The sequence below is a fragment of the Remersonia thermophila genome, chromosome 6 (assembly GCF_042764415.1).
Source record: "Remersonia thermophila strain ATCC 22073 chromosome 6, whole genome shotgun sequence".
In the NCBI taxonomy this organism is placed as follows: Eukaryota; Fungi; Ascomycota; class Sordariomycetes; order Sordariales; family Chaetomiaceae; genus Remersonia; species Remersonia thermophila.
The window spans coordinates 755,968-781,125 of record NC_092222.1 but is presented as its reverse complement, the minus strand read 5'-3'; the positions used below and the strand labels follow the sequence as shown (position 1 = coordinate 781,125).

Sequence of the window (25,158 nt, the reverse complement as noted above, 5' to 3'; positions counted from 1 at the left end):
GAGCCTTAAAGACGGAGAGGAAGCTAAATTGATCGACAGACCCAAGCAACCTGGCCCGAGGAGGAGTTGGAGTGGATGGCCACGACGGCTTTCAACCATGCTATCGACTGCTACGGCGTGCGCGAGCTTGAGAGAGCTAAGGAGTGGGCGATCAAGGCCATCAACCTGGCACATTACTGTCCTGATCAAAGGTTGGAAGGCACGCTACAGGAGAAGTATCTTCGCTTGAGTCTGGATGGCGGAGCAGGGTGATGATTTACCATCGGAGCATCCTGTGGGGCCTGACCGGAGTCTTGTTGGGTTGATCAATTAAGGTTAGAAAGCTAGATGAGGATTACGACACATACATTTATTTGCTGGTGGTTTCCGGACAGAAACGGTCATCATCTAAGTGCCGTGATATGACTTGGCATGGTATTTTTCGCTTTCTGGAGAAACGATTGGCAAAAGCGTGAGGGTTGATTCAGAAGATATTCAGGTCATGAACTCCGTCAGTCTGCGATGTACATGGGTAAAGCACCCCCCTTAATAACTACAGTTGCTATTCCAAATGTACCTGTCCTGCCCATGGACCCATTGACTCATCCAACCATCGCAAGAAACAAAAAGAAAAGGAAGAAGGATAAGCCTAAGAAGCACCGATACGCACAACCCCAACACCAAACGCTCAAAAACAGTCCCCAATATCAACCACCCCCACCCCCACCCTGCCTACCTACACGGTCGTCAAGAAGAAGCTCTTCTCGCCCTCCTTGGCCTGAACCCTTGCCTTCTCAATGATGGGATCCTTGCACGCCAGGCGGATCCGCTCGGCCGTCGCGGGGCTGTGCAGCACCAGCAGCCCGTCCTCCTTGGCCTCTTGACCCTCTCGGTCCTCGTGGCCCGCCAGCCTGGGCACGACCCCAAACTCCTTCCTCGCCTCCTTCAGCGCGTCGCGGATCGCAAAGAAGACGGCGCTCCCGAGGAACAGCGGCGGCTCGCCCACGCCGCGGCTCCGCTGGATGGTCCTCAGGTCCTTCCACTCGACCCCCTTGAGCAGGCTGACGTTCCACTCCTGGGGGATGTCGCGGAAGCCCGGGATCTTGTAGGCGCCGGGGCCGCGGGTGGCCAGGTTGCCGGCCAGGGGCCCGCCGGCGAGCCAGAGGGGCTCCTCCATGGTGAAGAGGCCCATGCCCTGGACGAAGGCGCCCTGGATCTGGCCGTAGTCGATGGCCGGGTTGATGCTGCGGCCGACGTCCATCTTGACGTCGGCGCGCAGGCAGGTCCACGAGCCCGTCAGGGTGTCGACCTCGACCTCGGCGGCGGCGACGCCCTGGGTGAAGTAAAAAAACATCTTGCCCGCGTTGGCGGCCCAGTCGTAGCCGATCTCGGGCGTCTTGTAGAAGCCCTGCGCCGAGAGGTTGACGCGGTCGCGGTAGGCGGCGTGGGCGACGTCCTTGAGGGAGGCGCCCGGGCCGAGCCGCTCGCGGTAGGGCGCGAGGCGGGCGTTGAGCTGGTCGCAGGCGTTTTGGATGGCGTAGCCGTTGAGGTCGGACGAGGCGGAGGCGGCCGTGGGGGAGGCGTTGGCGACCGTGTTGGTGGCCGTCTCGGAGATGTAGACGTCCTCGAGGGGCACGCCGAGGGCCTGGGCGGCGATCATGGACATCTTGGTGTGCAGGCCCTGGCCCATCTCGGTGCCGCCGTGCGCGACGAGGACGCTGCCGTCGTGGTAGATGTGCACGAGCGCGCCGGCCTGGTTGAACCAGAGGGCCGTGAAGGAGATGCCAAACTTGGTGGGGATGAGGGCGAGGCCGCGCTTGCGCCACTTGTGGGCGGCGTTGAAGCGGGCAGCGGCTTCGCGGCGCGCGGCGTAGCCGGCCTCGGCGCGGACCTGGCGGTACATGAGCGGGATGTGCCAGTCGGTCAGGGGCTGGTTGAAGTGGGTGAGGTCGCCGGCGCCGTAAAAGTTGATCTCGCGGAGCTTGTCGGCGGGCATGCCCAGGCGGTCGGCCACCTCTTCCATGAAGCTCTCGGCGAGGAACATGCCTTGCGGCCCGCCGAAGCCGCGGAAGGCCGTGTTGGACATGGTGTTTGTCTTGCAGATGCGGCCGCGCACGTGGATGTTGGGGATGAGGTAGCAGCCGTCCGAGTGGGTGAGGGCGCGCTCGTTGACGGCCGCGCTGAGGTCCCAGCTCCAGCCGCCGTTGTTGTAGACGTCCATGCTGAGCGCCTGGATCCGGCCGTCCTTGTTGACGCCCACCTTCCACCGGCCCAGGAACGGGTGCCGCTGGCCCGACGTCACCATGTCCTCTTCGCGCGTGAGCATGCAGCGCACCGGCCGGCGCGTCTTCTTGGCCGCCAGAGCCAGGATGGAGCTGAGCTGAACGGACCGCGTCTCTTTGCCGCCGAACCCGCCGCCCAGGCGCTTGACCTTGACGACGACCTTGTTGCTCTGGACGTTGAGGACCTGGGAAGCAAACGCTTGGCTGGATGATGATGATGATGATGGTCAGCAGGAAAGCAAGAGAGACAGACAACCAAGAGAAAGAAAGGAAAACAAAATGAGAGAGAGAGAGAGGCTCACGCTTCGTTCGGGTTTTGTGTGCTGGACCAAATCTCCATCTCGCCGTCTTCCGGCTTGGGGATGGCCAACGCGGCCTGCGTCTCGAGGTAAAAGTGTTCCTGAGCACCCATCTTCGTCTCGCCGGTGAACACGTAGTCGCAGTTCTTGAAGGCCTCGTCAACATCGCCCTTCTTGATCTCGCGGTAAAAGTCAAAGTAGCTCTCCTTCTCGATGGCCTCCTCGATGGTGAAGATGGCAGGCAGCTCTTCGTACTCGATCTGGACGGCGCGGGCGCCCTCGGCGGCGCGCGCCGCCGACGTGGCCAGGATCAGGCCGATCGGCTGCCCGGCCGTGTGCACCTCGTCCTCGGCCAGGAAGACCTCGTCCTTGTTGGCGCCGCCCCAGTGGTTCGCGGCGACGCTCGGCATGTCGTGGCGGTCGACGTAGTCGACGACGCCGGGGATTTCCAGGGCCGGGGAGAAGTCGACCGACTTGAGCTTGGCATGGGCCTTGGTCGAGAGCACGAGGCAGCCGTACAGCTCGTTCTTGAGCGGCGGTATGTCGTCCGTGTATTGCGCCTCGCCGGTCACCTGCTTCAGCGCCGCCAGGTGCGGGTTGGACCGGCCGAGCGTTTCCTGCATGTACTCCGCCGCGGCCTGCTTGTCCTCCCACCCCTTGGACAGGTCGCGCTCGATCTCGCCGACGGCTTCCGCGTCGGCCTCGGCGCCGAGGGACTGCATGACCTCGTGGTAGAAGCGGTAGAAGAAACCCAGGGCCAGCGATTTGCGGTACGATGCCATGCCGCCGGGGACGCCGTAGCGAAGGTCAAAGTCGTGTCCGAGGGCGTTCATGGCGCCCTCGAGGGTCTGCAGCTCGGCGAGCCTTCTCCCGACGAGGTACGCATTCGCTTGCTTCGCGGCGACCGTGGTGGGCGCCATGCCGCCGTACACGAGGTTGGCGTATTCGACGATGCCATCGTCGCTGAGACGCACCCGCAGGGCCGCCGTGACGATGGCGATATCGTCGTCTTTCCTCTTGGCCTGCTTGTAAGCACGGAACCACTCGTTCTTGGCTCGGGCGAGGGGGATGCGGATGGAGGCCAGGACGGCCTCCGGGGGAAGCGCCGTCTTGCGGTAACCCTGGAAGAAGTCGGCCATGTGCAGCTCCGTCTCCTTGCCCAAGGATTTGGCGATCAGGACCGCGTCGGCGGCCATCAAGACCGGGTTCAAGTCCGAGATGGGCGAGGCCGTGGCTAGGTTGCCCGCGGGCGTGCCGACGTTGCGGATCTGGCGGCCGGCAAAGTACTTGAGCTGCTTGTCGATGGCGGCCATGATCTGACCGCGGACGGAACCGTAGCGATCCAGGGCTTCCCTGCAGACGCCCTCGAGATCCGTGAGGGTGATGTTGGCGCCGATCTCGACCTGGTCGTCGTTCAGGGCATACCGCCGCAGCTCGGCGATGTCGCCCACGTAGACGGAGATGGGGTACTGCAGGGCCTTGAACTTGATCTCGATCTGGGTCTCGGTGCTGCCGCCGATGATCTTGGCCGTGGGGTATGCGTTTTTGATCTCCAGCAGCTGGCTCAGGGTGACGGGGCGGAACCATATTTTGCGCTTGTTTCCAAAGGCCAGGGGCCGGAGCTCGTGCTTCTTGAGGGCCGGCGGGAAGATGAGCTCCGTGTCTGGCTGGTACTCGACGAAGCCCGGCGGAGTGAAACGCTTGACGGGGGCGCCGTCGGCGCCATCCGTCTTTGCATCCTTACAGCATCCTCCTCCTCCTCCTCCTTCGCCGCCGCCGCCGTCGCCGCCATTCTCCATGCAGCAGCCCGAGCCGCCATTCGCCTTTGCGTTTCCGCACGCGGGAGCGGCGTCTCGGCCGCGCACGCTGAAGGTCTGGGCGGCATCCAAGATAGGCCGGTAGCCCGTGCAGCGGCACAGGTTCCCGTCAAAGGCCTCCTCGACGTCGTGCTCCGTGGGCTCCGGGTTGTTGCGAAGCAAGGCGTACAGGCTCATGACGATGCCAGGGGTGCAGAAGCCGCACTGGGAGCCATGGCTCTTTGCAATGCGCTCCTGGGCCGGATGGGGGCGCTTGGAGGACCCGATGCCCTCGACGGTGATGACATGCTTGCCGTCGACGGAGACGAGAGGAGCCAGGCAAGCATTGACGCTGGCGTGGTAGATGCGGCGGGTGGTGGGGTTGTATTGCGAGACGACGACGGTGCAGGCGCCGCACCCACCTTCGCCGCAACCGCTGTATGATGCATGTCAGCGACGGGGGCGTAGCGCTTCGGGGAGCGTTCCGGAAAACGTACAGCTTGGTGCCCGTAAGGCCGATGCCGCGGAGGTACTCAAGCAGCGTAACCTCGGGGTCGATATTGTCGAGGACGACCCGCGTGCCGTTAAGATAGAAGCGGAGGGTGTCATCGAAGGAGATGGACAGAGCCTCGGGTTGTGGCACAACCACGGGGTTGGGGGGGACAGCCGAGGGAGTCATGGCGAATCACACCCGGAATCAGTCAGACTCTCGAGGAGGGTACGTTTTGTTGGTGAGTTCGATTGCCGCTCTGCCGGTTGCTCTCACCGTCGCATCGGGCAAACGCCGAGCGGTCAAGGGGCAACGGAGAAGAATACCTAGGGAGGCGTTGCAATGCACTCGATCCAAGGGGGGCCCGTCCAGCAGGTCGCTTTCGTTGTGATCGGGCAAGGCGGGCCCTGATGCAATCGACAACAGCAGACGGGATGAGATGGGCCAGGGGTTGCTATTATAAGAAGGGACGAAGGCAAAAGTCAGGCGTCAGGCAAGCTGAAGAACAACGTTCACGGGCTGACGTCGGGTTAGGTCGAGTCCAGGCTGCGTCCCAGGCTTTGTGGCAAAGATCCAAAGGTGTCCGTCAGCGCCGCCTCCCGATGGTTCAAAGGTCAAGGTCACGGTTCGTTAGGTCGGTCCCTGCCGAGATGCCCAATGCCCAAAGGAACCGAAGGATACCTTATGCAGGTTGGTTATGATTATGTACATAGTCCACGCCGATCTCCGATCCTAGTCCCCCCGCGTGCCAGTTCCATTGTTGTGTCGCCCCTCCTCCTCCTCCTCCCTCCCTTTCACCCCACTTTCACTTACTTCTCCATTTGATAGGCATGGCCACCTATGGGGAAAAGGGGGGGGGGAGGATGCATGCATGCATGCATGCAGATAGCAGAACCTCCCTCCTGAAGAAGGGAAAGAGATAGCGCCTCTTGCCTCTCCCGATTGACGACAATGATGACAAACGTGCAACCGTGGAGCAAAGTTGCAGGGCAGCTCCAGTTCTCCGTATGCCACCGCAGGGAGCTTCCAGGTCTCTTGCCCCTGTTGAAGGAAGTCAGCCGTCCTTGGATTGGCGTTGATGCGGGCGAGGTGGACCGCCGGTGTGGGGTAGCTAGCTCTTATCGCCTGTATCAGTCTGTATCAGTGACATGCTGCCCCGCCCGGGGTGATTGGCCGCCGGCCGGCTCCGGCAGCGAGGTCGCCGGTGGGGGGAGACGGGGCGGGCCGGCCTCTTGTGCGCACCGAGCTCACCTGAGGAGCGTCAGGGTCAGCATCTCCAGGAGAATATCCCTCTCCCATCTCTTCAAGCTTCGACCGTATTCATTAGGGCCTGTATGAATCATCCCTTGAGACCGGACCGAGCTCTGATCTGTCCGTTCTAGCCAGTCTTCTCACCCAAAAGGTCTTGCCGAGTGCACAACCGGTTTCTCGCGTTCTCAGGGGCGAGTCCGCGACCAAAACAAACCGACTGTTGCTACAGCAATCTGCCACTCCCGAGCGTTCCCGGAGGATACGCATGGGTATTTGGTCAGGGTCTCTTGTCGAGCGAGTCATCTTGCGTTTCTATCTTTTGATGGCGTCCCCCCGAATGATAACATGTAAGTACTTCCATGTCGGAGACTTGGAACCCGTCAGAGGCCCGCGGCTTCTCATGAGCGCTTGCAGAGCTGCCGGAGCAAAAAAAATACCAATCGCGCCTGAGCTTCACGCTCAGTGGGATCACGTCGGCTCCGAGAGCGGCGTGCTGAGGTGTCCAGGCCACAAATTGCTCCTTTTGACGCCCCAGATGTGGTAGGCCTCGCGGGGTGTGGATTTCAGCCGGGGAGGACCTCAGTGAGGGAGGTGAGGGAGAAGAAGGCAGTCCTATACGTCATGTTGGTAGGTGGTTTGTGTTGACCGACGCTCTCAACACGGCAACGCAGATGAGTACATGGGGCCGGGGACCTGGGCTGCCGGTTTCGCGGCTCCATTCATGGCCGTCATTGGTTTGGTGCGCGATTCCGTGCATCTAGAAGCATGCAGCGAGGATGCGGATGATGTTGCCTCCAGACAAGGTATCTACGGCAAGGCAGGGAAACTGTTGGGTCGGCGGCAATGGGATAAGGAGAAGTTGTCCTAGGACGATCAGGCCTCCACCGATTCCAGCCGTGGTCACCAACAGCAGCAGACTTGCATGGAATCGCGCGACAGCCTTGCAGGTGAGTGGAACATGGGAGAGCCCAGAGGCAGTCCCAAGGGACCCGGCAGCCTCAGCTGCTTTTCTGGAGTACGATGTCAACCACCCTGAAGGAGAGACAGCTGGCCAAGTCGGTTTCAATGTTTCAAGAAGGGAACCCTAGGTGATTATTACCTCACCATTTCTCTTCCTCTTTGTGCGACCAAAGGGTTCCCTCATCCTGGTAGAGTTATTGTCCATGGCATCTTCGCATGAACGTACGCAGACCACGACCCTCTTCTGGCTTGCTTCTCTTCTCGTCACCATGAGAGCACGTCGCTGGGCGGCTCCATGGTCTCGCAGACTTCAACAAGACGCGTGTTCTTGGTCGATCATAACCTACGGGGTGAGAACCGTATAGTACAGCCATCCAGGCTGCTCTTCCATCTGTCGAGAACATGCGCGATCCAACCCGTCTGGGGAAAGCAGGCTTGAACATTATGCCGTTCACAAGGGGGCCCTGGTTGTTATGTCTTGTTTGTACACATGCGGGCAGCTCGGTGGTTTTGGTACCGGCTTTGATCCTCCCTTCGGGAAAAAGAACACGACCAAAGGGGTCGTCAAGGTTCAGTCATCGCCAAGTCTCAGCAGGAGACACACGCAACAAGCCTCAGAGTTGCATGCAGCACTTCGAGCAGCCAACTCCTGTAACTGCTTTACCCCCCCTGGTCACCAACGGCTGCATGGAACCATGCAACCGTAAAGTCCGGATGCATGAACCGTGTTTGCCCTGGTCAGATGTTGCTAGCGACCAACCATCCCCGCGCCGTCTCATCCGCGGTTCCCAGGGTCCACCACAGCGTGATATTTCCGGCACCACCATATTCCACTCCTTGGCCCCTCCTTGTCCCCGCTGTAACGATGGTAAAGAGCCCCAACACCATGGCGGCTCACCAAACGTTTCATAGCAGGAGCATGGACTTGGCAGGCTTGTCGGGTATTTAACAACAGCCGCCAGGGAGTCCTCATAAAAGCCGAGTTGGGGTATCCGCATCATCCACCACCACCACCACCACCACCATCATCATCATCATCATCATTATCACCACGTATAATTACTGCAGAGGTGCCCCGACTGTCTCCCTTTGCTAGACCGTGTCCCCCCCACCCAAACACCTCGACATGGCCGACGTCCAATTCTTCAACATCATCAACGACGAGCTCCGCGGCAGCGCCGCCACCGAGCGCGTCATCGACCCCCGTACCGAAGAGCCGCTCTGGCCGTGGCCCGTCGCGACCACCCAGGACTTTGAGGATGCCGTGGCCGCGGCGCAGCGCGCCTTTGACGGCGGCTGGGCCCGCAGCAGCGTCGCCGAGCGCCAAGAGAAGCTCAAGCAGCTTGCCGAGGTCCTGCGCGCCCACTCGGACGAGCTCGCGACCATCCTGATGCGCGAGTCGGGCAAGTCGCGCATCCTCGCGGGCATCGACGTCGCCGGCGCCATCGACCAGTGCCTGTACTATGCCCGGCCCGAGAGCGCGCTGCAGGACGAGGTGCAGAGCGACGACGAGCGGGGCCGGGTGGTCGCGACGCATGTGCCGCTCGGGGTCGTGGCGGCCATCTGCCCGTGGAACTTCCCGCTCATCCTGGCCAACATGAAGGTCGTCTCGGCGCTGGTGACGGGCAACTGCGTCATCGTCAAGCCGTCCCCCTTTACGCCCTACGCGGTGACCAAGTGGATCGAGCTCAGCCGGGGCATCTTCCCCCCCGGCGTGCTGCAGGTGGTCAACGGCGGCGCGGACATCGGCGCGGCCATGACGGAGCACCCGGGCATCGCCAAGATCACCTTCACGGGCACCATCGCGACGGGCAAGCGGGTCATGGCGGCGTGCGCGCGGACGCTCAAGAAGGTGACGCTCGAGCTGGCGGGCAACGACGCGTGCGTCGTGTGCGAGGACGCCGACCTGGACCGGGCCGTCCCCGCCGTCGCGAGCGGCGGCTTCTTCAACGCCGGCCAGGTCTGCGTCGCGAGCAAGCGCATCTACGTCCACGAAAAGATCTACGACGCGTTCCTCGCGCGCCTGGCCCGCGAGGTCCAGGACCGCTACGCCATCCAGGACGACCCGTACGCGCCGAGCGTGTTCGGCCCGCTGGACAACAAGCTCCAGTACGAGACGGTCAAGCGCCTCATCGAGGACTGCAAGGCCAAGGGGTACGAGGTCGTCACGGGCGGCGAGACCCAGGCGGTGCGGCCCAAGGGCTTCTGGCTGCCGCCCACCATCGTGGCCAAGCCGCCCGAGGACTCGCCGCTGGTGCAAGAGGAGCAGTTTGGTAAGCCGAAGGAGAACCCCCCCACACAGCCCGAACAAGAACAAGCCAACCCGCCTCCCACCCCCCCTCCCCGCGACGATGCTAACAGCCGCTTCTCCACCCCTCTAATAGGCCCCATCCTCCCGGTCCTCAGCTGGTCCGACGAGGACGACGTGATCCGCCGCGCCAACCTGGCCAACGCCGGGCTGGGCGCGTCCGTGTACTCGTCCGACCTGGAGCGGGCCGAGCACATCGCCCGGCGCCTCGAGGCCGGCAGCGTCTGGATCAACCACCCCGAGCGCCCCAACTACGCCGCCTTCTTTGGAGGCATCAAGGACAGCGGCTTCGGCGGCGAGATGGGACGGCAGGGCCTGCTGTCGTACTCGTACACCAAGTGCCTGCATTACCCCCCCAAGGCGGCGGCGGCGTAAAGGGGAAAATTATCTTGCCTCGTGGTGGCAGGGTAAGACGGGGTACTCGTTATGCAGGGTCTATTTGTTTTGTTGGGATTCCTCGGCTGTTGGTCTAGGTTTCCGCCGGTCCATTTTTCTGTATGTATGTATGTATGTACACCGTATCCCCAATCATGAACTCTTGGGAGATTTCCTTTTTCGTCTTCAGGAACCGAAAAAAAAAAAAAAAGAAAAAAAAAAAAAAACTTTGGCAGTGAGCCTTGCTGTGACATCAGAAGACGTATGTCGTCGGGTGTGGTGTCCATCAGGCGGCCAAGCTGGTTCATACGAACCCTCGGCGGGAGGATCGGATGCTGTCTCGTAACAACCAACCAGCCCCGAGACACAGCCATGCCACCTTGATTCACTCTGCCCCATTGGTTGCCCAGGGGTTCTATGTACGTACTGCGTACAGACTTATGCATCTGTCCGTGAGTGACGGCGAAGTAAACCCGAGCGATGGGCACCGCCGGGAGCACGACCGGGGGCCGATCCCGAAAAATACGAGATGCGTCCGCCCAGCTGGCCAGGGGGGCGGCGAATCAGATGTCCCAAGACATGGCCTCAGCTGCAAGCCGGATGCTTGGCCGTTGTCGTGTTCTGCTAGGGTCACCTGCTCGGCAACCAAGGTGATTGGCCACGCAGCCATACGTTGCAGCGTCTGAAGACGGTTGTTTTGGGGCTGAAGATGGTTGCAGGGTCAAGGTGGGCATCAATGTCACTCGACGCTCACCTGATGTGGATGGCGACATGCTGCGTACAAACAGCTGGGCGTCGCTATGCCGCATGGTATTTGAAGATGGGCTCCCCCCTTTCGCTGAGGAGGCGACGTATTGAACCACCCATCCTGCTCTCCCCTCCCTTTCTTGCAACAGATTGGACGTTGGTCCGTTGAAGAGAGAGAGAGAGTGAAAGAGAAAACAGCATTGCGGCCTCGCCACCAAGGTATCTATCTCCCTTACCCAAGAGAGCCTTTCCAAGCATCCGCCATTTCGACATCACAGATCTACCACGATTATGAAGTTCCTCGCCTTCCTCGCCACCCTCACGGGGGCCCTCGCCGCCCCGGCCCCCGCCCAGTCCCACGACGCGCGCCAGACGCTCCAGCGCGACTTCTTCTTCCGCTACGTCGGCGCCGGCGTCATCCCCTCGGACCGCCTGCGCACCAACACATCCAACCTCGACTTCATCTCGCCGGGCTGGACGCTGCCGCCGCACAGCGACGGCGACCACTTTGCGCGCGCCTACCCGGACGGCCCGGGCACCAGGTGCGCGCGCACCACGCTCGTCGTCGTGCCGACCCACCCGCACCCGGGCCCCGTGCCGGGCTACTACGGCCTGACGGACCGCGAGGGCGTCTTCCCCGCGGGGGAGGCGTACCGGCTCGTGTACACGTACCGCCTGGCGGAGCAAGGGCCCGGCTTCAAGCACACGGCGTGGTGGTACCGCAGGACGCAGGGCGCGGGGGACACGTTCACGCGGGCCCGGCTGCGGTACGCGGGCCTCCCGGAGGCGAGCTGGCGGTGGGTCGCCGTCAAGACGGCGACGCCGGCCGGGGTGGAAAAGTGGGTGCCGTACCTGGTCAAGAAGACGGTGACGGCCTGGCCGGCGGGGCTGGAGGTGGTGGACGGGGTGGATCTGGAGATTGAGAGGGCGACGGGGCCGGTGAACTCGAACGCGCCGGGGGGCGTGCAGGAGTAGCAGGGTCGGAGGGGGGGATGGCCGGGCGTTGGTTGAGCCGATTGGGTGTTGAGGGTGTTGTTGGAGTTATGATGCTTTCTTCTTGTCCCATTAGTTTGCCAGCCGTCTTCCTCTCTGCATGGCGCTTGGCTTGTCCATCGCCATGTTTGGGCGGGGTTGGGACCGGATTCTCCCTGTTGATGATGCTTGGGGAGAGAGCTTGCCACCTTTTGTCTCCGCATATAATAACGGTCTTGTAGGCCAGAGAAACACTGCTCGCCTTGCTGAAGCATGTAGACGTGCACGCTATAACACAATACCTACGCCCGTGAGCACCCCTCGCTGTTGTTTTGGCATGAGTGCACGCTGGAGTTCCGGATACCGTCCGTGCCTCGCTTTCTCCAACTCCATCCATGGCGATCGGATGTCCAATATCCGGGGTTCTGGACCCGTCGACGCGCTAAAAGCATCATCGGCTGTGTGCGCTAGGGATCTGGGGACGAGTGCATCCATCACAAGGAACGGTGGCTAACGAGGCCCGGGCCATGACCTGGTCTTATTGTACCTCTGAAGTTCCCAACTGTTTATGTTAGGTTCCCTCAGGGGGCTGCTGCTGAGATCAAGCAAAATGCAGAGGGAAAAAACCCCGCCACGGTGTCGTATCGACAAATGCCAAACCCTGTTGTTGACTGATACCTACCTACGTGGGTAGGTACGCAGTACATGCAAATACAAACAGGGCAAGCAGTTCATCAGAGGTCCATTCAGGTTCACAGATCCAGGCGATCACTAACACGCAGTAACTAACGTGAGTTAGCGCCGCGAGATGCGAACTGCCTCGGCACAACGGCCGTCCCCGCATTCTGGGGTAAAGTGGGGAAGATCGCTTAGCGGACGCTACCCCCCAGACAAGGGGGCACCGGCTGGAAAATCACATGAGACGACGTCGGTATAAGAGACTCGGTTGCCATCGATGGTCGCAAAGGAACTGCGTGTGTTGTGTGTACGGCTTTCTCTTCTTGACCTTGGCTCGTCCCCCCCTTTCCTCCGTATCACAGCTTCCACCTGGCCAAAAAAGCGTTACGTCTTAGGCCTCTCCTCCTTTTTTTTTTTTTTCTTCCTGCACCTTTGCCCATCTCAAGCGATTTGACCCTATCACCATGGCTCCCAAGCAAAAGGCGCCGTGCTACGTGCTCGGTGTGGGCATGACCAAGTTCATCAAGCCGCGCGGCAAGGTCGACTACACGGAGCTCGGGTACGAGGCGGGCATCAAGGCCATGCTGGACGCGCAAATCACGTACGACGAGGTCGAGCAGGGCATCGCCTGCTACTGCTACGGCGACTCGACCTGCGGGCAGCGCGTCTTCTACCAGTTCGGCATGACGCAGATCCCCATCTACAACGTCAACAACAACTGCTCCACGGGGTCCACGGGCCTCCACATGGCCCGGAACCTGATCTCGGCCGGCGCCGCCGACTGCGTGCTCGTCGTGGGCTTTGAGAAGATGAACCCGGGCAGCCTGGCGAGCGTCTGGAACGACCGCGAGAACCCCATCGGCACCAGCTACGTCATGATGGCCCAGACGCGCGGGCTCAGCAAGGCGCCGGGCGCCGCCCAGCTGTTTGGCAACGCGGGGCGCGAGTACATGGAGAAGTAGGTGCCTGGCCGTTTCTTGCGCCGCGCCGCGATGCGGGCCGTGCTGACCCGGTTCCTCGCTGCCCAGGTACGGCGCCAAGCCCGAGGACTTTGGCGAGATTGCGCGCATCAACCACGCGCACAGCGTCAACAACCCCTACTCGCAGTTCCAGGACGTCTACACGCTCGAGCAGATCATGCAGTCGCCCAAGATCCACGAGCCGCTGACCAAACTGCAGTGCTGCCCGACGTCGGACGGCGGCGCGGCGGCGGTGCTCGTGTCGCAGGCCTTCCTGGACGCGCGGCCGCACCTCAAGCCGCAGGCGGTGCTCATCGCGGGCCAGGCCATGGCGACCGACTCGCCGGCGCTCTTCTCCAAGAGCGCCATCGACCTGGTCGGGTGGGACATGTCGAAGCGGGCGGCGCGCGCCGCCATGGAGGAGGCGGGCGTGACGCCGGCCGACTTTCGCGTGTGCGAGCTGCACGACTGCTTCAGCGCCAACGAGATGTGCCTGCTCGACGCGCTCGGCTTCGCCGAGCCCGGCAAGGCGCACGAGCTGGTGCGCAGCGGCGCCATCACGTACGGGCCCAACACCAAGGTGGTGGTCAACCCGAGCGGCGGCCTCATCTCCAAGGGCCACCCGCTGGGCGCCACGGGCATCGCCCAGTGCGCCGAGCTCGTGTGGCACCTCCGCGGCTGGGCCAACAACCGCGCCGTGGCCCGCACCAAGTGGGCGCTGCAGCACAACCTCGGCCTCGGCGGCGCCGCCGTCGTCACCGTGTACCGCCGGGCGGACGGCGCCGAGGCGCCCGTGGTCGATTCGGCCGCGGTGGGCCAGCAAAACGGCCTGGGCTACAACCCGGCCGTCGAGGCCCGGGGGTTCACGGCCGAGCAGGCCAGCAAGGTGCGCAGCAAGGACAAGACGCACGCGTTCGCCTTGACGCAGACGCTGCCGTTGATGAAGGCGGCCCAGGCGAGGGCGTAAGCCTGCCTTTTTTTTTTTTCTTCTTCTCTTGTATGTAATGAAAAACGCGTCGACGTCTCCGTAGAATTTTGGTAGTTATTCCATTCATTGTCCATGATCACTTGGGGGAGGGGATAACTCGCTCGTCCCATCTGTTCTCGCATTGTATGTACCTTGCAAAGGGCCAGTCTGGTCTTTTCCCGCCGGTGAGTGGAAGACCCCATGAAGGAAACAGATGATGCTGTCGAAGGGATCGACTGGATTCGACGATGATCAGGTTTCGCATGGAAATCGGGGATTATCGGTTGGAACAAACTGGAAAGCAGGTTCCGGCCGGGGAAACGGGTACGGACGGGAGCACATTTAGGTGGCTCGTTGTCGCTCCTTGTCGTTGATTCGCTCTTGTCGCCGGGAACCAGCTTCAGGAGGACCGGGGCCGGGACCGGGACCGGGACCGGGAACGTTGCGGAGGAGGTGAGGGGGAGGGGGGGGGGAGGGGGCAGAAGAAGCCCCAGAGGGACAATGGAATGGTTGCCCGACTCCGTGGCGGGTCCGGCTCCATGCTTGGCATACCCAATCCGGCAATGTGGAGCCCCGTGCACCGTTTGAGGAGGTTCGACTCGGCTTCCATGGCGATGATCACACGGCATCACCGCAAGAACCAGTCCCGGAAACATTATGCGCTTGTTCCCAAGCTGACACCGAGATTTGGCATGCGTGCCTGGTTGGCCGTGCGGAATCTTGGGCGGCGCGCTTCTTGTGTCTTGCATCTTGCTCGGTATTTGACACACAACAACCTTAACCTTGGGGGGTTGCGGAAGTAAGATGCCTGCAGGGAGTACGAACGCTCCACGAACGAATATAGTGTAGTTATACTGCAAGTCGGGTATGGTACGAAGGAATACTGTAGTACAGTAGCTACCTAGTTAGTTACCGTAGTTGGCTGCTTCAGGGAATTTCCCTTCCATTGAGCTGTCGTTCTCGGTTGGCATCCCGTCCAATTCAATCCCAAGAGGTGATGGTGATGGTCCATGTTGCCCATCTCTCAGCTCAAAACCCGGTCTACTGCGTAGAGGAATGCTCTTCTCATCTCAACCTCGTCCCATCCACGTCCGCGTGCCGATCTGCCTATTCTTCTGGCTTGCACAGCCAAGTCTTACACATCCATGGTCGCTTTAAGCTTTTGGCGATCCCCCCGCCCCGCCATGTTTCACCACCCGCCGCGTCCAATCGCATCACGGCCCCGGCCATGACGTCTAGCGCCAGCATGTATCCTTCGGACCAACCACGCATGAACGAACCACACAGGCTCGCATCGAGGCTCGAGGGGGGGCACAACGCTGGCTGGTTTGGCTTCGCTCACCAGAAAAAGAGAACTTTGGTATTCCCCCTTCTTGCGTCTCTCTTCGGATTCGCTGCTGGCTGCCCTCGCCAGAAGCTCCCGTGCCGAGGATCGCTTTCACCAGCGGACATTGCGAAACGGGCATGTTGAGTTCGCGAGCGAGCGCTGCCAATCCGCCCCCTGCGCGCTATCTTATAGCCCTACGGCGCACCCATGGCGGTAGTTGTCTCCGATGATGTTACATTCGTCCATCCCCACCAGTTCCCAGATATTCAAATCCGCTCCTGCATCGTGTCTAGACCCCCTTGACTGCCGGGCCTATTCCTCAAAGTGCATGGCTGAGGCATGGCCCTGACACCCCGGAACCAACCCACACCTTTTGGCCCTCCCATTGTTTCGGCCCTCTCTATCCGAGATCGACCTTGCCGCCTGCCCTTCTCCCTTTAGCCCGTTGCCCAGCCCCTCCCTCCCCGCTGAATCTGAATGATGGAACCCGTGTAGGTAGATGCGTCCAGCGCAACAAAGACCCGGCCCTCCCCGCAAGCTTGTCCTCGTCCGGCCGTCCATCCCCCCCTGGCCTCCTGCCTACCGTCCCCCTCTGTGTCCATCCACACCCCTCTTTGCTAGTCCGTGACCCGGCATGGAGATGACGAGGCCGAGTTCGTGAGACGTTTTCTACGCTTCTTTTTCATGCCCTAACCGCCCTTTGCCCGCCATGGCTGAGCCTGCCGCCGCCGACTTGTCTCGAGGGCCGGTCCTTCTCTCCTTCTCCCTGGCGACGGCAAGCTTCGCCTTGGCCACCACGTTTGTCCGCCTGCACTCGCGGCGAAGGCTCCGCGGCGGCTTCGAATCCGACGACTATGCGAGCGGCGCGGCGACGGTGAGTGAGGAAAAGGGAGAGACGCCGCGGAGACGGAGGAGAGAGGCAAACCTCGAAGGGGGAGGGAGGAGAGACCACGGCTGACTCGCGGGGGCATATAGGTCGTAGCGTTTCTGGGCACCATCTTTGGCGTCCTCGAGGGCGGCGCGGCGGACCCGGCGCGAGCGCTTCAGTTCCACACCCTAGGCCGGCCGTGGTGCCTTGTCAGCAGCACCATCAGCAAGGTGTCGATATGCCTCTTCTTTTCCTCGCTCCTGGGGCGCGCCCGCCACTGGCGGGCCCTGCTGGCGTACCTGATCCTGATCATCGGCGTTGTCAACGCGGCCTACGGCCTGGCCTTCTACCTCCAGTGCCGGCCGTTGGAGAAGGTGTGGAATCCGCTGGTGGCCGGCGACTGTCTGGGTCCGACCGTCCAGGCCAACTTTGGATATGCACAAGGGGGTACGCGGTCTCTCGTTTGCTCTGCGCGCGTCGGAGACGGCCGTCCTGCATGCTAACACGATGCCCAGCCTTTTCTGTCTTTTCTTGGGTGTTCCTCGCCTTGTTTCCGGTCCTGATGCTCCGCGAAATGCTGCGGCGCGACGACCCCTCCTGGCCTTTCTACACCGCATCGGTCCTGAGCTTTGCGTAGGTTTCCAGATTCCACCAACGGTTCAAAGACGGCGGCGACAGCAGCAGCAGCAAGCTAACCGCGCCACCAGATGCGGCGTCTTCGTCATCGTCCGCACTGCTCGGGCCTCGCAGACGACGAGCGCCAGCAACTACAGCCTCCATTTCTTCTACGCATCGCTGATGGCCAAGTACGATCTGAAGCCCCTGGTCCCCAAGGCCATGCCTGGCATAGCACAGATGCTCACCTCGCTAGCCTCGAACAAAACGTTGCGCTGATCGCCTCCAACCTGCTCACCTTCGGAGCTCTCTTCTCCGCTTCCGCGAGATCCGGCACTTCCTCCTCCTCGACCGGCACCGGCACCGGCCGCGGCCGAAGCCGCGCCACGGCGGCGGCCGCCGCAGCAGGACCCGAAGCCGCGCGGCTCGGCCCCGCGATCCGTACGGCTCCGCCACCAGCTCGACGACCCTCAGCTCCACGTCCAGCATCGTCAAGGGCAAGGCCCCGCACAGGCCCTCCCACGGGTCGACCGCCACCCATCGATCAACGAAGCCGACCAGGAGCGGCGGCGACAGGGCCGGAGCGCCGCCTTCGCGCACGGACAGCACGCGCAGCCTCGCGCGCAGCCTCGCGCGGCGGCCGAGCGAACGGTCGCCGTCACGGGCGGGGTCGCGGGCCGACCTCCACCGCGGCGGCAGCCAGACGACCATCAGGAGAAAGGAAGTGGGCAGCGGTAGCACTAATCGTAATGGTAATACTCCGGGGTCGAGCGTCTTGGAGGATGGCCAGGCCGGCTGGGACCGGGACCTGGAGCGGGGCCAAACGGGCGGGCGGAGCCAAAGACAAGACGACGACGACGACGACGACGACGACAACGCGCGACAGGAAGAAGGCGACGGGCCGGCTCGGCATCCGCGCTCGAGCAACCACGGCAGCCACGGCCCCCGCCGCCTCGGAAAAGCGATGCAGGATTACGGAAGCGACGCGTCCGGCTCGGCATCCGACACCGACACCGACACCGACACCGACGCCGACTCGGACGCCGAGCGCGTCGGGACCCCGCGCCTGCCGGCCTCCCGGTCCGCCAGCCGACGCGGCCGACGAGACAGAGCATCGAACCTCAACGACGACAGCTCCTCAACCCCTTTTTCTTCTTCTTCTTCTTTGTCCTCTTCCTCCTCCGAGGACGACTCCGACTCGGGTTCCGACGACGACGACGACGGCGACGACGATTCCGACTACGACAGCGACCGCGGCAGCGCCATCTCCCTCGAGGCCTGGCCGCGGGGCATCATCAAGACGGTCAGCGTCGAGGTGACGGAGGAGGTCAACGAGGAGTACGTCGCGGCCATGGCGGCGGCGGCGGCCCAGGCCGGCGGCAACCCGTTCGTCGTGGCCGTGCCGCCGCCGGCCAGGCTGCACGGGGCGCCGCCGATCCCGCCGCCGCCGCGGGGCCACGCGCGGGGGTTGAGCGGGCGGAGCACGACGAGCGTGACGGCGGGGGTGCTGGTGCTGGTGCTGGTGCTGGCGGTGGCGGTGGCGGGGTTGGCTAAGGCCGACAAACGGGACCCCGCGGGACCGTGGATTGGATCGATGGACGGGCGCAGAGCGTTTGCTTCTTCTCGCATGTTTGATGGTTCGGCCGGCCGGCTTTTTTGTTTGTTACCTGGGTTTTGTTTTCTCTCGTTGGCGAGCACGCGCTCCGGCACAAGCGGCGGCGTTGGGAGAGGGGAGATGGGGGCGTAGAGGAGACGGGATAGACTTGTCGTTCGCTCATTGATCGCGCTAGTTGGTGTCCAAGTAAGCATCTACCTAGGGAAACCTACGTAAAGCTTGGTCATTCGCTGCTGTCTGGGTCTTGAAGATGGGCCGGTTCGCTCACTGCATGGAAGAGCCGTGTGCCTAGAGAATAATACCGTGGCGGTCGTTGTAGAAACCCGATGCATCGCAGTGGCTTTGGGAGAAGCTTGTTGTTATCATCATCATCATCCAACCCATAAATGCTCCTTTTTTGGCAACTCGTGCCATCTATCCATAGGATACCCGATACAAGTACATAGAGTACAGTGACACACGCCTGGCCATGCAAAGAGGGATATCACAAACCCGACCCAGATCCTGCGTCTTCGCTAGATGCCCTCCCCCTCCCCCCTCCCAGTTCGAACCAACCTGAGCCGCCCAAAGACCCCATCCATCATTCCGAGTCCTTGTTGTTGTTGCTGCGGTCTTGGGGGGCCTGCCATTCCTCCCTCCTCCGTCTTCACGCCAGATTATATATACACGCCACCGGTGGCCTTTTTTTTTATTTACTCATCAGATCCCCCACGAAATCCCTCATGAACCCCTCCTCGCTCTCCTTGAGCACCCACCGCGCCCTCAGCGCCTCGTACACATCCCAGACCCTCTCCTTGGCGTCCCTCTGGCAGCACCGCTTGAAGGCCCTGAGCGCCCAGACCGCCAGCCACGTCCTCACCTCCAGGTCCGGCGCGGCGCCGTTGTCAAGGGCGTCCAGCAGCGCGTTCCAGATGCCCAGCAGCCGCCTCTCGCTCCAGGCCGAGGTCGGGAACCCGCCGTGCGCGGCGAACCCCTTGAACAAGGCCAGGAAGATGGCGTGGTGCAGGGGGATGCGGAACAGCTTCATGTCGTCGAGGTACTGGGCCACGCGGGCGAGGTCGCCGCGGCGCACGCCGTAGTGGTTGACGAGGATGCGGTAGGTCTGGAGGTCCGGGGCCAGCGGGGCCATGCGCTGGAGGGCCGGGCGGCAGTGGGGGTGGCGGCGGCCGATCTTGGCGAACATGAGGAGGGCCTGGGTGGTGGCGCGGTCCGAGAGCGGGGTCCGGAGCGGGGTGGCCGGGCTGAGGACCGAGGGGGTGGGAGACGAGGAGGTAGGAGACGAGGCGGCATCGGCCGCGTCGGCCGCGTCGGCCGCGTCGCCGAGGCCGTGGGTCTTCATGCGCTCGTAGAGGCGTTCGGCGGGGCCTTCCTCGCCGGAGCGGAGCAGGCCGGCGAGCATGGCGTTGAGGACGACCGTGTCGATCATCTCGCCCGCCTCGACCATCTCGCGGTAGGCGGCGCGCATGCCGCCCGTTTCGGCCTTGAGGCCGAAGAAGTGGATCAGGCTGGTGTAGTGGTAGCGGTTGTAGTGGTGGCCGCGAACCTCCATCTCGCGGTAGACCATCTCGGCCAGGGCGAAGTTGCCGGCCTTGCAGGCGACGTCGAAGAGGATGTTGAAGGTGACGTTGGTGGCCTGGATGCCGGCGTCCACCTCCATCTCGCGCCACAGCTTGAGGGCGGCCTCGACCTCGGTCTCGGTGACGGTGCCGACGTACTTTGTGGCGAAGGCGATGGCGCAGTTCCACTCGGCGCTGGTCAGGGGGATGCCCGTGTTCTTGACGTCGGCGAGCACCTCGAGGTAGCGCAGCATGGAGGCGGCGTCGCGCTCGTCGGGCTGGCCGAGCACCCGGAGCAGCTGGTGGCGGAGGCGGGCGGGCAGGTAGAGCATCCGGGGCTCGGGCAGCTGCCGGTACAGCGCGTAGATGCGGTCGAGAGGGACGCGGTGGGGGCTGCGAAGACGGGTCAGCACGGCGAGGTGGAGCTCCGCCAGCGCCTGGCGGGACTCTTGGTTGCCCTCGAGCACCTGGTCGGCGGCCGGGTAGTCGTGCTCCTCCTGGGTGCGGACGAAGGCGAGCTTGGGCGTGTTGGCGGGGGCGTAGCCGCGCATGTAGGGGTCGCGGAGGTACTGCAGGTAGTCGTCGACGGTGCCAACGTCGTCGTCATCGTAGGGGTCGACGAGGGCCAGGAGGTCCTGCTTGGAGAGCCCCTGGGAGCATCGTCGGCGGCGTCGGCGGCGGGCCGGCGAGCGGGGCGTCGTGGTGGGAAGGGTGTCGTCATGGCTGCCGGCGTCCTCGGGGTCCAACTCGACCAGAGCGGTGGCGGCAGCAGCGGCGGCGGCGGCGGTATGATGGACGCGAGCGGTGGGTACGGAGGGCCCGTGAGAGCTGCCAACGACGGACCGAGAAGGAGCAAGAGGAGCAAGAAGAGGATGAGGAGCCAACAGCTGAGCACGACGGACTCGGAGGGGCCTGGGTCGAGGAACAACGGCGGCGGCGGTGGTGGCGGTGGTGGTGGTGGTGGTAGCGGCAGAGGAGCAAGGGGAGGGGAGGGTGGCAGCACCGAAAGATCGGCCGAGGGATTGGCAGCTCCGTACGGTCCCTCGGCCGTCGCTATGAGCCGGGGAGGGAGAGGACGGTTGGGCGGGGATCAACCGGCTCGACGACAGCGACGGACGGAGCACAAGATAGCGAAACGCGCCGCATGTCGACCCGTCTATTCGGCTGGAGACTCTCATGAGCTGTTGCCCAACATGGTGGCCTGCCGACAGCCCAGCCTCTCTCGCCCGCAGGTTCCAGGGTGTCGGGGGTGTGCGACGGGCCGGGATGAGCAGGACGTAGGGCGTGAGCGTGAGGTTTGGATGCGAGAGAGAGAGAGAGAGAGGGGGGGGGGGGGGAGGGAAGGGGAGGGAAGAGAGAGAGAGAAAGAGGGTTGGCGGTTCGGAGCAGGTTCGCAGTCGAAAAAAAAGTTGGACGGGAATCGCCGCCCAGGCGTCAACTGTAAAGTTTCGGTTCAGTCCCCAGCAGGAGGTAGTTATCGGTGAGCCCCACCTTGCACCTTCTGAAGCGGCAGCCCCCCTCCCTTCCCCCCAGGGCTTTCACCCCACCATCAGAACAAGGGTCCCGGGGCTTGGCATGGCTTGGCGCGGGACCGCACCAGAAGCGGGCCGCCTCTTCCAAGTTGGAAATTTGAAGCACCGGGTCGCGGGTCCCGGCGCTCGGTCACGACGCTCACACCATTGCTTCCAGGTTGGTCCAGCTCCCCGGCATCACCACCGGCCTTTCTCGAGAACTACCTCCCACCTCGGCGGGGAACATTTACGACCGGCTCGATCGAGGTGGCGGCGCTGTAGCCCCATTGCCAATGGTCCCGCCATAGGTCACCTTAGGTAGACCCCCATTACTCGACCCTCTCGCCTCTGCCTCTGCCTCTGCCCCGGAACCGAAGCCGACCCCGAAAGCCTCCCCGGAGAAAAAAAAAAAGACATCTCTTCACACCATGGGCCGCCAGTTCCTCGCCGCGCGGGTCCTCCAAACCGCCGAGGCCCGCCTCACCAAAGGCGGCCTTCGCATCCCCACGATCCGCGCCGACGTCTTCGCTCCCATGAAGAACGGCCCCGAAACCGCCCCGGCCTGGCTCAAGGCCGTCGCCAAGGTCGCCCCCTCCGAGACCCTGACCCGGCCCTACCCCGTCCAGCACACGGAGCGCCGCGATCGCAAGAGCGGCCGCAAGCTGCACCCCCACCGCAACATGTTCCGCCCCACGCGCATCGTCCACCCGGAGGACGAGCTGCGCCGCGACTTCTTCCGCGACCACCCCTGGGAGCTGGCCCGCCCCCGCATGCTGCTCGAGCTGGACGGCCAGGACGCGAGGCATCGGGATTGGAGCAAGGGCTTGAGGCAGCCGGGCATGGCGCTGAGCGGCGAATGGTGCGTTTCCTCCCCCTCGGCTCTTTTCTTTTCTAACAAGCCGCTAAATCACCCCCGCACCCGCGTCGCAGCGTCGTCCAGCGTCAGCTCTGGCTCATGGAAAACCACGGCCTGTCCAAGCAGGCCGCCTACGACGTGGCGCGAAAGGAGTTCTACCACCTGCGGCACCAGGAAGAGGTCGAGCGGCGCCTCGCCGTCGAGGAGGCGCGCATGTACGGCGCCTACTTTGGCCAGGATTACAACCGCGTGGGCATGCAGCTCGAGGATGCCGCCTACGAGCGCTGGAAGAAGTGGGCCGGCGAGCAGATCGCCCAGATCGATCTGCAGCGCGCCGAGGCGTACAGCAGCGTGGTGGACGAGGCCGAGGAGATCGAGGCCGCGGTGCTGTAGAGGAGGGCATGGGAGATGGGGCGTGGGAAAGGAAAGGGGGAAAAGGCGACGAGGGGGGGGGGGGGCTGGATGGTGGCGTCTGGCCGTGTATATCTGTGTACAAATGATGGCAATAGACAAAAACAAACCTTGGTCATGATCATCAACCAGCGTGCGTCCGTGTGTTGGTGTTGGCATCTTGAGCCGAGGAGGAACCAAAACTCCACGCGCAGCGCAGCGCAGCCACAAACGTTTCGGTCTGCCATTTCGTTGTTGGCCGCCGGCAACGGCCACCGAATAGAATATCATGCAAAAACCAAGATGGCTATGCCATCGCTCCAGATCCCACTTCTTTTTTCCTTTTCCTTTTTCGTCTTCTTCTTCTTCTTCTTCTTCTGCTTCCCCTGTTCTTCCTCCTGCCTTCCAGTACCGTCTCCAACCTGGGACCATCAACCCTCAACCCCGGAGGACGAGGACGAGGACGAGGGCGAGGTCGAGGTCGGGGGCGCGAGCGGCCTGCCCAAGTTCCCCACGTACACGGCGCCCGAGGCCCCGTACCTCCTCTCCAGCCCCCTGTGCTGCACGCCAAACACGTCCGCCAGCCCGGTCCTCAAAAACAGCCGGCCCGTCAGGCTGAGCGTGCGGGTGCGCGCCCACGACTCGACGTACACGGTCCGGAGCCGGTCCCGCGGCGCCAGGCACAGCAGCTTGAGCAGGCGCGCGACGAGCGCGACGATGAAGCCCGTGCCGGGCCCGTTGGTGACGACGACGTGCGGGTAGCGGAACGGGTCGTCCTGGTCGTCCGTCTCCTGGCTGCTGCCGCCGCCACTGCGGCGGTGGCGCGAAGGCGGGGTCCGGCGGAGGTCGGGCGTCAGCGCCAGCGCGGCCACCGTCCAGACGGCCGCCTGCAGGCACGTCAGCGGGGCGGTCCAGAGCGGCTGGTGGACCCGCCTCGCGCGCGGGACCCAGACGACGTCCCAGGTGCCCTGGGAGCGGACGTCGGGCACGCTGCGATGGATGAGGTCCTCGAGCTCGCAGAGGCGGCGCAGCGAGTCGTGATCGCCGAGCGTGACGAGGTAGCGCCGGTGGAGGTTGGGCTGCGGAGAGAAGTGCCGCTTGACCGTCTCGAGCATCTCGGAGGTGTGGCCGCCCGAGCCGAGCACGTAGAGGAAGTAGACGGCGGGGAGGTGGTCGGTGGTGGGGCCCGCGGAGGACGCCTGGGACATCCATCGCCGGCCTGAGGAGGCGGGAGGAGAAGAGCGCTTGATGGTGATGTGGCGGAACTGGTTCAGAAGGGGGGGTTGTCAACATGCGTCCGAGAGCTGGGTGGGAGTGAGGCCTGTTGCAAAACCACGTACGACGATGAAGCCGGCCAACATGCTCCCGATGGTTGCGATGTAGGGCCAGGGCAAGAGACAGACGCCGAGGCCGGCGATGACGGCGAGGCCTGCCAGGACGGAGTAGACGTAGACGGCCAAGCGCTGAGGCCTCATGTTGTCCACCGAGTTGCGGAGGAGGTCCATCTTGACGTCGTCTTCCTTTCCCCCGGACCCGAGAGTGAACTGTCGTGATGTTGTGGTGTTATCGCCGCTTGATGGGCTGGCGTTGTAGGTAGGAGGCGTGGAAGTGGTCGGAGAAGTAGAAGCCGTCAGATTTCGAGAAGAAGCTGCAGCGCCAGGCTGCGCACGATCCTTTGCGTCCGCCATGGTGATGGTGCTGTCGCCGACTAAGCGACGAGGGTGCAAGCCCCAGGGTGAGCCGCCGTGGATGAGCCACAGTTGGTGAGCCGCAGTTGGTGAGCCGCGATGCGGAGACGCTCCCATAATCCCGGGCGCTCAGGGGATTGAGGAGCCCGGCAACGACAAGGCCAGGCAGCGATGATGGGGTCTTTTTTGTCTTGAGAACTTGGCCGAGGCAATGAACGTTGCGACAGCCGTTGGCCGCTGTGGTTGTGTCAAGGACCCCTGAAAGGGTCAACGCTCGGCCGTGGTGAGACGCATGGAACTGGTGGTCGTACCTCTTACCTGCAGGCCACTTTTACCTCCCTATTCGAAACCACCTATAAAAAGAAAATCGACTTTGTAAGCCTCAGATCGCCAAGGAAGAGGTGAACCCCTAAGCATGCAAAATTCGGGGGACCTGTTCAAGCCCGGCGGCGTTCCGAGGACCTTCGTAGGAGTGGCACACCCGACACACCACTGCCTTCACCGTGGCATGGAACACAGCGCTTGGTCTTTGTCTTGTGCCCCAGATGAACCATGGCAGTGCTGAAATCCCACCTGGTCCATGCCATGCAAGAGAATTCAAGCGCCTTGTTTAACCTTTCTCATCTGCATGGAAGCATGAAAGAGGAGGAAGGGATCCAAGCCCAGGGG

General features: G+C 62.9%; 8 protein-coding genes across 8 annotated transcripts; 5 read left to right on the top strand and 3 right to left on the bottom strand.

Moving 5' to 3' along the window:
• Window positions 1-715: 715 nt before the first annotated feature.
• On the bottom strand, window positions 716-5,035 carry VTJ83DRAFT_6392 (uncharacterized protein; the record flags this gene model as incomplete). Its single annotated transcript, XM_071013098.1, has 3 exons — window positions 716-2,465; window positions 2,564-4,792; window positions 4,854-5,035. The coding sequence occupies 3 exons, from the start codon at window positions 5,033-5,035 to the stop codon at window positions 716-718; spliced, it is 4,161 nt and encodes a 1,386-aa protein (XP_070864019.1).
• A 3,148-nt stretch (window positions 5,036-8,183) lies between these two features.
• Window positions 8,184-9,740, top strand: VTJ83DRAFT_6391 (uncharacterized protein; the record flags this gene model as incomplete). The annotated part of the gene is made up of 2 exons (XM_071013097.1): window positions 8,184-9,330; window positions 9,442-9,740. The coding sequence occupies 2 exons, from the start codon at window positions 8,184-8,186 to the stop codon at window positions 9,738-9,740; spliced, it is 1,446 nt and encodes a 481-aa protein (XP_070864018.1).
• Window positions 9,741-10,778: 1,038 nt separating this feature from the next.
• On the top strand, window positions 10,779-11,462 carry VTJ83DRAFT_6390 (uncharacterized protein; the record flags this gene model as incomplete). The annotated part of the gene is made up of 1 exon (XM_071013096.1): window positions 10,779-11,462. The coding sequence occupies one exon, from the start codon at window positions 10,779-10,781 to the stop codon at window positions 11,460-11,462; it is 684 nt and encodes a 227-aa protein (XP_070864017.1).
• A 1,139-nt stretch (window positions 11,463-12,601) lies between these two features.
• On the top strand, window positions 12,602-14,063 carry VTJ83DRAFT_6389 (uncharacterized protein; the record flags this gene model as incomplete). The annotated part of the gene is made up of 2 exons (XM_071013094.1): window positions 12,602-13,095; window positions 13,166-14,063. The coding sequence occupies 2 exons, from the start codon at window positions 12,602-12,604 to the stop codon at window positions 14,061-14,063; spliced, it is 1,392 nt and encodes a 463-aa protein (XP_070864016.1).
• A 2,036-nt stretch (window positions 14,064-16,099) lies between these two features.
• VTJ83DRAFT_6388 (uncharacterized protein) lies at window positions 16,100-18,508 on the top strand (the record flags this gene model as incomplete). The annotated part of the gene is made up of 7 exons (XM_071013093.1): window positions 16,100-16,264; window positions 16,366-16,705; window positions 16,774-16,891; window positions 16,966-17,064; window positions 17,130-17,142; window positions 17,202-18,410; window positions 18,482-18,508. The coding sequence occupies 7 exons, from the start codon at window positions 16,100-16,102 to the stop codon at window positions 18,506-18,508; spliced, it is 1,971 nt and encodes a 656-aa protein (XP_070864015.1).
• Window positions 18,509-19,176: 668 nt separating this feature from the next.
• VTJ83DRAFT_6387 (uncharacterized protein) lies at window positions 19,177-21,222 on the bottom strand (the record flags this gene model as incomplete). Its single annotated transcript, XM_071013092.1, has 1 exon — window positions 19,177-21,222. One exon carries the CDS (start codon window positions 21,220-21,222, stop codon window positions 19,177-19,179), a length of 2,046 nt encoding a protein of 681 aa, XP_070864014.1.
• Window positions 21,223-21,983: 761 nt separating this feature from the next.
• On the top strand, window positions 21,984-22,804 carry VTJ83DRAFT_6386 (mitochondrial 37S ribosomal protein mS23; the record flags this gene model as incomplete). Its single annotated transcript, XM_071013091.1, has 2 exons — window positions 21,984-22,414; window positions 22,486-22,804. The coding sequence occupies 2 exons, from the start codon at window positions 21,984-21,986 to the stop codon at window positions 22,802-22,804; spliced, it is 750 nt and encodes a 249-aa protein (XP_070864013.1).
• A 428-nt stretch (window positions 22,805-23,232) lies between these two features.
• On the bottom strand, window positions 23,233-24,606 carry VTJ83DRAFT_6385 (uncharacterized protein; the record flags this gene model as incomplete). The annotated part of the gene is made up of 2 exons (XM_071013090.1): window positions 23,233-24,066; window positions 24,142-24,606. 2 exons carry the CDS (start codon window positions 24,604-24,606, stop codon window positions 23,233-23,235), a joined length of 1,299 nt encoding a protein of 432 aa, XP_070864012.1.
• Window positions 24,607-25,158: the final 552 nt, after the last annotated feature.